The sequence below is a fragment of the Lithobates pipiens genome, unplaced genomic scaffold, assembly GCF_037356315.1.
Source record: "Lithobates pipiens isolate NorthernLeopardFrog02 unplaced genomic scaffold, aLitPip1_a1.2 Scaffold_8, whole genome shotgun sequence".
Taxonomy (NCBI): Eukaryota; Metazoa; Chordata; class Amphibia; order Anura; family Ranidae; genus Lithobates; species Lithobates pipiens.
This window is the reverse complement of record NW_027507903.1, coordinates 107,951,812-107,964,710: the sequence shown is the minus strand read 5'-3', so window position 1 is coordinate 107,964,710 and position 12,899 is coordinate 107,951,812. Positions and strand designations below refer to the sequence as shown.

Genomic DNA, 12,899 nt, shown 5'->3' with positions numbered 1-12,899 from the left:
CCTAAAAGGCGCATACCACCCTTTTTCAGACACGGCTCCTTTTGAACAGTCCATAACTGTCTTAACGTGTGTGGTTCCCCAACATGTGCTTCCGAACCAGTACCTGGGGCACAATCCTTAGCTTGTGTAACGCGTGGTTGTTTCCAACGAGCGCTTCAGAGACATCTCTTATGGAACAGTACACAAGTGTCTTACCACGCTATGTTTTCAACGTGTGCAGAAACAGGTCCTATGGAGCAGTCCATAATTGTTTTACCATGTGATGTTTCCCAACACGTGCCGCTTTGCCACTGAGTGACACATCTCCACCATTCTTCAGCGACAGCTTCCATGTCACCATTCTGCATCTTGGGTATCTTCAGGACGGCAGTACAGGCAAGGGGTGCCCATTCATTCACCATTCACCAGTACCCATTCAGAGCAACATATCGCCCAGCTTTCAGACCCAGAGTCTTGAGGAGGGCCTTTCTTGCCCATATTACTAGCCTACACTACCCCTAGGTCACACTCTACCACAAACATAAATCAACTTATTACGATAGTATATACATATATATGTATTACGCACCCCGCTCCCAACCTCCTATAACCTTTTACTGTAAATACGGGTCGGGATTAGGCAGGCTTGCTCGCAGCGGCGTTGCAGGGCTCTGACTTGGCAGCAACGTCTCCAATTTGTACACAGAGAGCTCACCGTCAAATCGTCCCTCAACTTGCATAGACAACTGGGAGACCCTTCTAGATAAATATCGCTTAACTACACATATAAGTTTACAACAATTACCAAACCCACACAATTCCACCCCTGTGCCTGGATTTCAGAGATCATGCCCATTGTATACCATGCACCTCTACCTACGGTTAGGTTCAAGGAACCCTCTAGTCCCTTGACTAACACTACACCGGTATTCTTTAGGACAAAGAAACAAAAACTCGCCTATGTCCTAAATAATACCTGGGTGCCTTCCTCCCAGCAATGACCTCTCCATCCAGAATACAGAGAGAAATAACTTCCCAACATTACTCGTTCATCCCCATGTATTGACCTGGCCTACAAAGGACACCATGGTCATGCTTCCGACAAAGGGAAATATCAACCTGCCTCCAGCGTTCATCTTCTCTGATCACATGTGTGATATAGCCTCAAATGCAACAAGATAGAGTCCCCAGTCAGTAAGCCCATTGATGCCACCGAATATACAGACCAAGTCTGCACTTCTGTATATGAGAACATACAGCATAACACCTTTCACAATCCAACTTAGTACCACCCATACAGGCATTCGACCACTACTTTGGATTAGTGTAAGCAACGTGTTTTGGCAAAATCTTACTGAGCGGTGATGCTAACTCATCAGGCCACTGCCCCTCATACAGAGACAGTACAATCAGCTTGATGTTGGCTGATATTTCCACCTGCCACAGAGTGCGCGCCAGAGCCAATGACAGGTTTCTGTCCTCCCTACCAACCTCTCAACATGGTTGACGAAATCCGGAGCCACTCTATCCTGAGTGTTTCTGTGACTTCATTGAATGTTATCAAGGATACCACCAATCTCCCAGGGTAACAAAGTCATGCTCCTTCTCTGAAGCTATGGCTGTGAGTTTGTTCCTCAGGAGGCTGATGTCCCCTCCATTAACAACACCCATCCCAGCTATTGTTCCCCCCCAATATAGTGCTGAATACATCCCTCCTCTTTCGGGTTACTCCTCAGAAATAAGCATCCTGCATGGACCTCATTCTCATCTCTGGGAGTAAGTCACTGGTACAATAACCGCACCTGATTCAGTGTATACTCAGCACATATAGGGTGATAGGTTTTTGTCAACCACCATGAGATGTTGCAGCACCATGTGGTGAAGTCCTACGGTACCCTGGTAGCCAGCGTTTGTTCCCTTTATTTTAACGGAACATGCTCCTGTGTGTATTTACGGGCATTATCTGTGCAGGGTTTCAACTTCTCAGGTGAGACACCAACCGGGCGTATCTTCCTCATGTCCAGTTCTGGTGTCCCGCATGTCCTGTAACCGAAAGCTTCTCTCTAGGACCGCTAGGATTGAGACACCACCCCTACGAGGAAGTTTTCCCCCATTGATGCGTCCCCTGGCACCCCTTAGTCTGATCCACAGCTACCTTGTTATGCATAAGCGCCAGTATGCCTCCTGGGTACCTGCACCATATTAACTCCGTTACACCAATACATGTAATACATTAAAACCTTTCTTCTTTCAATTCCTCCTTCCAACAAAAAACCACATATTTTACATTTTCATGTTTTGACGGATTGGATGTGTCATAACTCTTCCCCAACCTCCAACCCATTGCACATGTATAAATAACATGTTTGCATTCATCAGGAGAGACTTCAGCAAAAATATTTCACAAGTTCTCTTGCTAGGCACAGTCTTTCAGATTCAGCATTAGCACCAAATTGTCCATACGAAAAAACAGGTATTAATCTGAATCTTTCAGTTTTCCTTCTCTCCTGATGTTTATCGGAACTAATTTGTGGTATGGTGTGGCACAGACAAACTGCCAACCAGATGATCATCTGTCATCCATGTTCCAGAAGCCTCTCCAATTCTCGCTCCACTTGGATTCTGGAAGTGAAAAACAAGAGCAGTATCAAATTCTTATCCACAATATCTGCTCGCTTACCATGTTTACTTATAGTTCCCTCCTTGAAGCCCAGGATCTCAGTATTCCTGGCTTCTGCAACTCTGACCAAACTATCCAAACAACCATGACCTCTTTAGGCTACACCCACTGTAAAATGGATCCCCATGGTATGATCAAAAAACGTTTAAAACTGAACGTCAGTGTTGCTTCTCAAAAACTTCAAATTTTACAAACTAAAAAAAACACTGCATCTATCTGTATCTTTACGATGTATGCACTACCCCTTTTCAGGTGACTGGTTCTAATTGAGGGCATTGTCAATTCCCCCCCTTTCAGGTGGATTAGACCTACTACTTTTCCACCTGAATAAAAATATAACTAACATAGAGGACTAAACCAATATCAACAAAAAAAAAATTTTTTAGAATAAAAAAAAATAAAAAATAAATAAAATAAAAAAAAATGTAAAAAACTTAAAAATCTGGCCATGATCACACAAACAACATGACAAGACAACCATCATACGACAAGACAACCATCATACAACAATGACAAACACTCAACTTTTAGTTGACAACATCCATGGACTTTTCTCCTGCAAAGAGTGCTTATTCCAATCTGAAATACAATTAGTTAATGGGGAAAACGAAAAACAAAACAAAGCATATGTATCATCACAACATTTTAGCTTCATTTGTAACTCTTTTTAGTACTATTTATTTTTCATTGTTTGCAAACAATTACTAACTAATGAGCTCATGGTACCATGTGATAATCGATTATGCATTTACAATAACCTAACCCCTGTTCTGTTATATTTTTCCCACTGTTCTCACTTTGAGAGACCTGCAAACAAATGCAAATGTCCGTATACGAACCAGTTTAACTTCTTCCTGGTCTCTGGAAAAAGAAAACACAAAGACAGTGATTACACACAATTATCATGACAATTGACTTTTTAAGTCCCCAAAGCCTTTCCCATTAATGCAATATAGTTGCCATACCTTTCTATACTACGCAGTGGTATTGGAAATCTTTGCCATATTACCCAAGAAAAATGTCAATGCCATTTGTGTCCAATTACATACAAGCCAAAATGGTAGATTAGCCCAGGGCGCAAATATTGGAATGTTCATGCAGTCTTGTTGCTGGCTGTGCTTAGGGTGTGAACTGTCATTCTTTATCTCTCCTTCAGAACTGTGTAATCTGTCCTGGCTGCTATCTTTCATACCTGACCTACCAAAGGTCCCCTATCATATTCTGAACCTGAAGCTTACATCAAACCTTTTTCATAGCCGGGAAACATTGACCAGAATATTCTTACCATGCTTGCAGCTCACTAAGTTCTGCTAACATTGTTTCCCCCAGTGCTATATTTGAGTAACCATGCGTCTATCTCCATTTTGACTCTAAGCAACTGTCTTACATATTGCTTTTTAGTTTCTAGACCCCGCATTTGCGTTTTACACGGGAAATGGGTTTGATTACTATGGGTTCCATGCTTTGGATGGCTACCCCACCTTGCTGAATAACACACCTGAAGCCTTGGGGTCGTTTTCGGGTATAATTTCCTTTCGATATCATTATTCGCCGCCCGACAATATTTTGAAATGTGACCCCCCCTTTTACACAAAAAACATTTTAGTTCTGGTTTCCCTGCATAGGCCATTTTTTTAGCATATGGCGCTGGAAACCCACATTGCTGGATAATATTACTGCGATTGGAATGCACAGACTTTACACTTTCGTTGTCTGAGGAGTCATCCGAAGTGTCAACTCCTGAGTCAATTTCAAGTGCAGTTATCCCACCTTTCTAATTCTTTTTGTTCCGCAATTTCTTTCATTCTCATTAACATGCATAAGGCATTGGCCATTCTCTGTTTCCTGCCTTTTTTTGATTTATTAAATATGCGACTGTTATGTGTATTACATTGTTTTAAAAGTTCATTAAACTGATATGTTAATTTACTTTCGTGAGTAAATTGAAATCTAATCCCACCATGCTTGCTAATGAAACCTTCAATGGCTTCCATTGATATGCTAATTAGCCTATCCACACCAGGTTGCTCCACCAGTTGCTTATACAATAGACAAACAACTATATAACCCCCACAAAGACAGATTCCTACCAACAAACGAACAAAAAAAAAAAAAAAAAAATAGATACGAACCGTTTAAATTTCCAGTGACTTGTGGTTCTACAGCATACAAGACACAAGGCACACTCTTAATCAATGCCTTGGTTTTATTGGACCAGAGCTATTTCACTCTCACGTGTGTAGAAATAAAAACCTATACTTCCTCCACTTTTCCTTTTTCCTCAAAGATGTATGGTAATTCCTGCCGCTCTCTAACCAACACTGTGCATTAGCAATACACTAAACAAACAGATACCAAACACCCAAATACACAGATGAAGCTGTTTAGAAGCTAGCTTTGACCTGTAGTCCCACTCCAAATACAGACAACAAAAAACAAAAAAAACAAATACAAATCCGTTTACCCACGAATTTCTTTAGGAGAACACACTCTTATTCAATGCCCTCCTATACGATAGCAGGTCATAGGGAATTTCTTTTTGGGACAGAAAGCTTTTTCACAATCACGTGGATATTTCCACTTTTCCCTCAAAATTGTATGATTTATCCTGTCAATCAGCGGTTATATCACATAACCAGGGATGATCAGTCCCTTATCTCGCCAGTGCGCCAATTTGCCCTCTGGTTACAAGTTTGCAAACACAACAATACGTACATATATATATATATCAGTCACAGTTCTCACCAGGTTTTACGCGTGCGTTTATACCAGTGAAATATCTCACAGAATTTTCCTGCTCATCCAAGCGTGGTTTCAGAATTCGTGAGCCAGCGCCAATCTTGTCCACACTAAAGATGACTTCCAGTTCTGGGTGGCTTTGAGCATCTGTGCTTACAGGGACTCAAACAAAAATACCTTAGATTTTTGTGGATTCTGTGTAAAAATACGTTTTACACGCCTTCTGGGGTGCCAAATGAAGTAACTGATCAATTCAATCTAGTACTACTATTATCAGTTATGTATTCCTTTGCTAGTCCCTATAGTTTAGCTAATCAATCTATTACGCGAAGCACATGTTATTGTTAATACCACAATGCTACCACCCTTGGCTATGAAATCAATACACGGTCTAAGGTCAATTAAATCTCATTTATTTCCCAAGGAAATAAGAAAACGTGCATCAAGTATCAGTATAAGTTACAATAATACATAGCATACAATCACAGTGCAATATAAGCCTTATACTTATCGATCCTCATGACTGGGTCTCCTGATGGAATAAAGAGGGACAGAGGGAGACCTCATGGTTGCAAACCTTTTTGTTAAACATACCTCAGCCATACCACACCCCATAGCCCATCCTACTCTTTCCCGTAGACCAATCAGCATCTCTGGGGCGTCTCCTCCCCCAGGCTAACAGTCCTGCCATACTTGGCCTCTGGGGGGCAGTGTTTGCCCATGAATTGCAACTGCTCCGACTGGATTGCAATCTTGTGGCTTGATCTCGGACGCCCCACCAGCTGTCCTTTGTTCTTGCAGACAAGCCGGCGCCATACTATCTTTGAAGTCAGTACATTCCAGGTGGGCTGAATAGAACTCATTCTGCTATTCAAATTGTGTCACATTCCTTGCTTTTAAACATGTGAAACTGCCTGGAGTTCGGCTGTACAAACAGCTGTGTAGATGTATAATAATAATTCCTGTCTGATTCCAACAGGGGACAAGTGAGTGCCCCCCTCCTGAACCATACCAGGCCACATGCCCTCAACATGGGGGCGTGGGTGCTTTGGGGAAGGGGGGCCTGTGGCCCCCCCACCCCAAAGCACCTTGTCCCCATGTTGATGAGGACAAGGGCCTCTTCCCGACAACCCTGGCCGTTGGTTGTTGGGGTCTGCGGACGGGAGGCTTATCGGAATCCGGGAGCCCCCTATAATAAGGGGGCCCCCAGATTCCGGCCCCCCGCCCTATGTGAATGAGTATGGGGTACATGGTACCCCTACCTATTCACCTGAGGGAAAAAGCGTTAAGAAAAAAAAACACAACACAGGTTTTTAAAGTACTTTATTAGACAGCTCTGGGGGTCTTCTTCCGAAGAGCTGTAAGAAGATAGCAGAGGCCCTGCAGAAGAAGCGAAGAGCGGGAAAAGACCTTTCAAAATGAACAGACTACTCTGTGTGGGCAAGTCTGTTAATTTCAAAAGTCCGGTGGACTAACACACAGACGAGCGGATTGTCCGCTGGACTGCCGAGTGTGGTGGACAATTTTGAGTCAAAACTTCTTTCTAAGACCGCTGGACTTTTGGGAAGAAAAAGTCCACCAGAGCCCACACACAGGTGGATAGTCCGATCGTGTGTACGCGGCATAAGTGTATTGGTAATGTTTGAGGCTTTAGAAAAAAAAACTGTTGTTGTACAACTGAAAATTTAGTAAAACTGGGCAGTGATCATTAAAGACAGTTAGCTTATTCTATACTAGCCTTCAATTGGCAGTTTTAATCTGGCATTGAGCTATTATTTTCATTTGCCAAATATGTAGGTATTTTATACCACTTGTCAGCCACATTTCAAGTTTGTGCTTATATCAGAATCAGGAACCATTCCCAAGTATTTAGCTTTTAGTGCGTCTTTCTTACATGCTCTGCTCTCTTCTGCTACACCCCTGGCTTATCTTTCTCAGCCAAATGACTCCTATTGGCCCTATTCATGAAATGTTTGCATTTTGATGTCGTAAGAAGCAACATTTTTTTCAGGTATAAAATGGAAGCGCAATAAAAATGTGAATTTTGCAAATGAGCACATACTGATTCATCAATCAAATGAAAAATACTGCTTTAAAACCAATTGTCTGATAATCTGATCGTTAGTACACAGCTTTCGAGAGTCTATTACAACAGTTCATGCTAAATTTTTCAAAGGGACAAACATGAAAAAAAATCTCGTTCGATACTAGATGAAATGATTCTCATTTAATCAGTATGGTATTTATTCGAACAAATTCAGAAGACAAAGACTACGCATGCTCAGAAATGAAAGAATACAATACAACCGATTACAGCACTTCTGAAATTGTATTCTGTCATAGAAGAATATTCGTAACTTTAGTAACCTATTTTTGATAGAAGACTAGCATGTAAAAAAAAAAAAAAAAAAAAAAAAAAGCTCATTAGTTCAATACTCCCATCATGTGTACAAGCGATAGAGTACTCAATTTTCTTTTCTTTCCACCACAGGTGGAAAGAAAAGAAAAGTTGCTCAGTTGCCCCATCAACCCTGACTGAATCCCTTCCACAGTGCTTCTATTTTATGCCAGTGGGGAGCGTGGGAAGCCTTCCCTGGCAGCAGAACACAATGATTTGTGTTGCCGGCTATAGCATGTGGCACAAATCATTCAGGAGAAACGAAACAGGCTGGTTGTACACAAGTCAATCAATAGATCATCGTGTGTACAGCTAGAGAGCATATACATGGATGAAAGTTTGCAAGGTCCCTGCTGAATCTGCCGAATTTTGATTCATGTATGGCCAGTCTGTCCTAGTTATCATCTGCATTCTCTTTAGGATCAGTTCCATCTTTCTTGATACTCTCTGTATTCTACTTTTGATCACTTAAAGGTTGTCCCTTCCAGAGAAACCTAAAAGTCTGGGCTCTCAAATTATGTTGTTATTGCACAATTGCAGTTGACTCTGTAAGGATAATTAATACAATTATATAATGTGTTCAAATATAGTAGTCATTCCATTGTTTTACATACATTTATTAATTTAGTCATTTACTAAACTGTACTGAATGAACATCTCATTATACAATATTATGTAGCTCTATGGATGTCGCATTTGAAAGTAATGCTTAAAGGGCAATTTGGTTGAAAACACCTGCCTGCCATATTTATTCAGTACTGGAAACTTTGACTCAGAATGATGACTTCTATCTTATTTCTCATTCTGTTTTTTGCCTAGAACACAGAGTTACTGCAGGATTGTGAAATGCTTCAGGCTGACACAGAGGAGTTGTCAGAACTTAAAGAGACAGTGAACAGGTTGGTTAGAGAAAATTACAAACCAGTAGACCTGCATTTGGATCTTATTAGTCACTGAACAGTATATAAAAATCAACAGTACTCCATTGTTCTACATGTGGGCTATTTTTTCTGCATTTCATAATTTAGCCTAAACCGTTGCCTACTAGGTACTTTCACCCCCTTCCTGCCCAGGCTGTCAGCGCTGTTACACTTTTAATGACAATTGCACGGTCATGCAACACTGTACTCATATGACATTTTTATCTTTTTTTTTCACACAAATAGAGCTTTGTTTTGGTGGTATTTAATCACCACTGGGTTTTACATTTTTTGCTAAATATGTGGAAAAAAGACACAACATTTCTCTTATTTTCTGTTATAAAATTTTGCAATTTTGTAATTTTTATCCTTCACTGATGTAGGCTGATGAGGCAGCACTGATGAGGAAGCACCAGTGGGCACTCTAAGGAGGCACTGATGAGGCTGCACTGATACACAGCACTGATAAATGGCACTGATGGGCAATAATAGGCGGCACTGATAGGTGGCACTCATGGGCACTGTTGGGGCTGCATTGATAATCAGGACACTGATGATCAGTGCCCTGTTTATCAGTGTAAATGTCCCCTTTCACACTTGCTGGTTACCGCCTCCCCTCTCCTTATGCTGTGACAGCATGTGAGGAAAGCAATGGCGATAACCGGCAAGTGTGTTTACATTGTGATCAGCTGTGATTGGACACAGCTGGTCACCTGGTAACGTGGCCCTCTACCTCAATCTGAGGTCAGCTGTGTCCGAAGTATGCCGAATGCATGCACAGCGGGCACGGGTAGGGGTGTGGTTCTGGGAGGATGTCACTAGATCTTCGCAGAACTTTCGGCTATAGAACAGTCGGCAAGTGGTTAACCAAGATTACATATTTGACACTGTCATATCTTATACAGTGAGGGTAATTGATGGAGACTCTTTGTCAACCGTTATATTAAGTAACTGGGAGGCCCTCTTTTCTTGATATTTTTGGAGCTGTTTGGCAGATCTGACCAGATGTTAGGAGATATTATGGGGTTGATTTACTTAAACTAGAGAGTGCAAGATATGGTACAGCTCTGCATTGTCAGCTTCCATTTTTTCTTGTCAAAGCATAATTAAACAATCTTAAGTTAAAAGCTGATTGGCTGCCATGCACAGCTGCATCAGATTTTTCTCTTCACTACATTTGAAAAAAACTGCTGAGAAATCCGTACTATAAAATTGCGTACGTTTGAACTACTTTGCTATTGATATATTCCTCTGCTTTGGATCACTGTCTTGTTGTATTACCAAATATCTTTTGAGTATTAGAGCATCACCTTTGTGGTAACCTACCATGAATTGTACCCGTGCACAGTATTTTTCTTATAGTAGACCCATAAAGGTTATCAAATTCTACAGAACATTAGTCCTCATCAGTTGTTATCTATTTAAGAATAGTACTCTGTACCTGAACTTCTTTTACATGTAAACATTGGGGTAGAGTAAAGAGGTTTACTAAAGAAGTAAAGCATGTTCACTTTTCAAAGTGAATTCATACTTCGCAAAAGACTAAATGTGAGAAATTGAGCCCTGTATGGGAAGCTTTACTTTAATAAGGTCCTTGAACCAATCAATTGTTTATAGGGATCACACATGCTGGTTATACATAAATACATTCAAATAAAACCCAAATAGTACAGTATTTGTGTCAGAAATATAAAAATACATATTTTTTTTTCTGTTCAGAACTATGTTCTATATTTTTCTGAATTGTACATGCAATATCTCACTTTTGCTCAGATTAAAAGAGGAGAACAGGCAACTGTCCCGGCAAAAAATGGAAGTAGAACAAAGCCGTCACCTACAGTACCTTCAAAACTCAATGGTAAGGTCAAAATAAGCTTTCCTTTTATTTTTGACCCTTTTGAAACCGCATGAAATTCTTTTGTATTAGGATAGGATTAAGTAAGTCTTGAAATAAGACGCAGTGGGGTTGATTTACTAAGACTGGAGTGTGCAAAATCTGGTGCAACTCTGCATAGAAACCAATCGGCTTCCATTTTTTTCTGTCAAAAATTCAGGCTGCATTCACACCTGAGTGTTTTCAGCTCATAAAAATGCCCAAAAAAAGGCATGATAAAAGCCCAACAAACAAAATTCTATTCAATTCAATGGCACCTGCTCACAGTGTTTTGTCACCTGAAGTAAAACGCCTGATGGTCAAAAAAGTACATGAGCTTCTTTTTAAGGCAGATTAAAGGCGTTTTTGTGCTTTTTACATTGGTGACCTTTTGACCTGTACAAAATCGTGACAAAAACGTGGTAAAAATTGTGGCAAAATCCCATTAAAAACCTGCGACTTTGTGATTGCAGCCTTAGTGAACAAGCTGAAGTTAGAAGTTGATTGGCTTGACTACTATGCACAGCGGCACTCTCCAGTTTTAGAAAATCAACCCCACTATGTGCCTATTCTGCAACCTAAATGATTATGAAAGTTTGTTTGCTTGTGATTGGATGTATAACCAATTATAATAACTGTACACATTAGGGTCAATTTACTAAAACTGGAGAGTGCAAAATCTGGTGCAGCTGTGCATGGAAATTTTTTGCTGTATAAACAAATAAAGAGCAACAATTTTGAAAAACATTTTACTATAATATATATCCAATTTAAAAAAAAAAAGTATTCATCAGTTTAAGCCAATATGTATTCTTCTACATATTTTTGGCAAAAAATCCCAATAAGCATACAGTATATTGATTGGTTTGCGCAAAAGTTATAGCGTCTACAAAATAGGGGTTAGATTTATGGACGTTTAATGTTTTTCAATTGTTTTTACTGGTAATGGTGGCGATCTGCAATTTTTAGCAGGACTGTTACATTGCGGCGGAAAAATCTAACCCTAAGAAACCCTTTTTGGGGACCAGTGACATCAATACAGTGATCAGTGCTAAAAAAAATGCACTGATCAATGTATAAATGACACTGGCAGGGAAGGGGCTAACACTAGGGGCGATCAAAGGGTTAACTGTGTTCGCTCAGTGTGTGTTTTATCTGTGGGGGATGGGCTCACTGCGACAACACAGAAATTGTTGTTCCTGATTACTAGGAACAGCCAATTGCACTCTAGTTCCCTTTTAGAATGGGGATCTTGTTTACATAGGCAGACTCCCGTTCTGCCTCACTGTGGAGTGATCGTGGGTGGACGGCGGGAATTTATTTCTATTTTTTTCTTGTTTAATGTATATTCTTAAAACAAAAATAAATGATATAGAGTAGTTCTACTGATTAAGTTATACATTTATCTCTGCAGCAAGAAAATAATGAAGGAATGACAACTCAACTAAAAGACTTATATGAAGAGCTCCAGCAAGCTCAGTGAGTGACCACTTGAAACCACTTTGGCCCTGAGTAATTCTGAATGTCAGCTAAAGCCTACTTCCATTTTTCTGATAAACTGAATACATTGAGGCAGGACAGTTAAAATAAAGTGAAAAAAAAAAACCATATATATGTATGTATGTATGTATGTATGTATGTGTGTATGTATGTGTGTGTGTATGTGTGTGTATGTATGTATATATATATATATATATATATATTAGGGCTGTGGAAATTAAAGATTAATTCCTTGATAAATCGTTAATTTTTTTGATCGATCAAAATTCTTTTGATCGATCAAAAAAAGCACTTAGATCTTTTCTTTCTACCCATGACCTGGCGTCCTTGCTGAGCTCTAAGGAGACGTGAGAGAAGTTTATGGTCCGTGTTAACCCTTTTGATACCCGCTTGCATGACCACCTGTTTGCACAGGGGTCCATGCCATAAGGTGAGAGTGATTAGTAAGACCTGAGCTGGAGGGATTGTCACGCTATTGTGGGAAAAAAAAAAAGACTTAAGTCAGTGCTACAGTTTGAATTTAAAATGTATTTGTGTGAACTGTGAAGTTAAGTCATGGATTGTGGAAACTAACTAGTGTCGGGTGATTGTATATAGTGTATACCACATTTACCACTGACTAATGCAGAGTTGCAATGCAAGCAGATCAGCTAAAAGTAGTTGGATCTGTACATGCGTTATAATTAATCGAAATTAGTAAATTAATCGATTAAAAAAAAAAAATTCGAACGAGAAAATTTTAATCAGTAACAGCCCTAATATATATATATATATATATATATATATATATATATATATATATATATATAT

General features: G+C 39.9%; 1 protein-coding gene across 4 annotated transcripts in view; it reads left to right on the top strand.

Moving 5' to 3' along the window:
* Positions 1-12,899, top strand: part of LOC143963465 (uncharacterized) — a 106,122-nt gene that overhangs the window by 37,289 nt on the left and 55,934 nt on the right. For all 4 annotated transcript variants that reach the window (XM_077473096.1, XM_077473097.1, XM_077473095.1 and 1 more), the window contains 3 exons: positions 8,616-8,695; positions 10,490-10,574; positions 12,004-12,068. In XM_077473096.1, the coding sequence (XP_077329222.1) occupies positions 8,616-8,695; positions 10,490-10,574; positions 12,004-12,068 (230 nt within the window). The remainder of the gene's footprint in view (positions 1-8,615; positions 8,696-10,489; positions 10,575-12,003; positions 12,069-12,899) is intronic.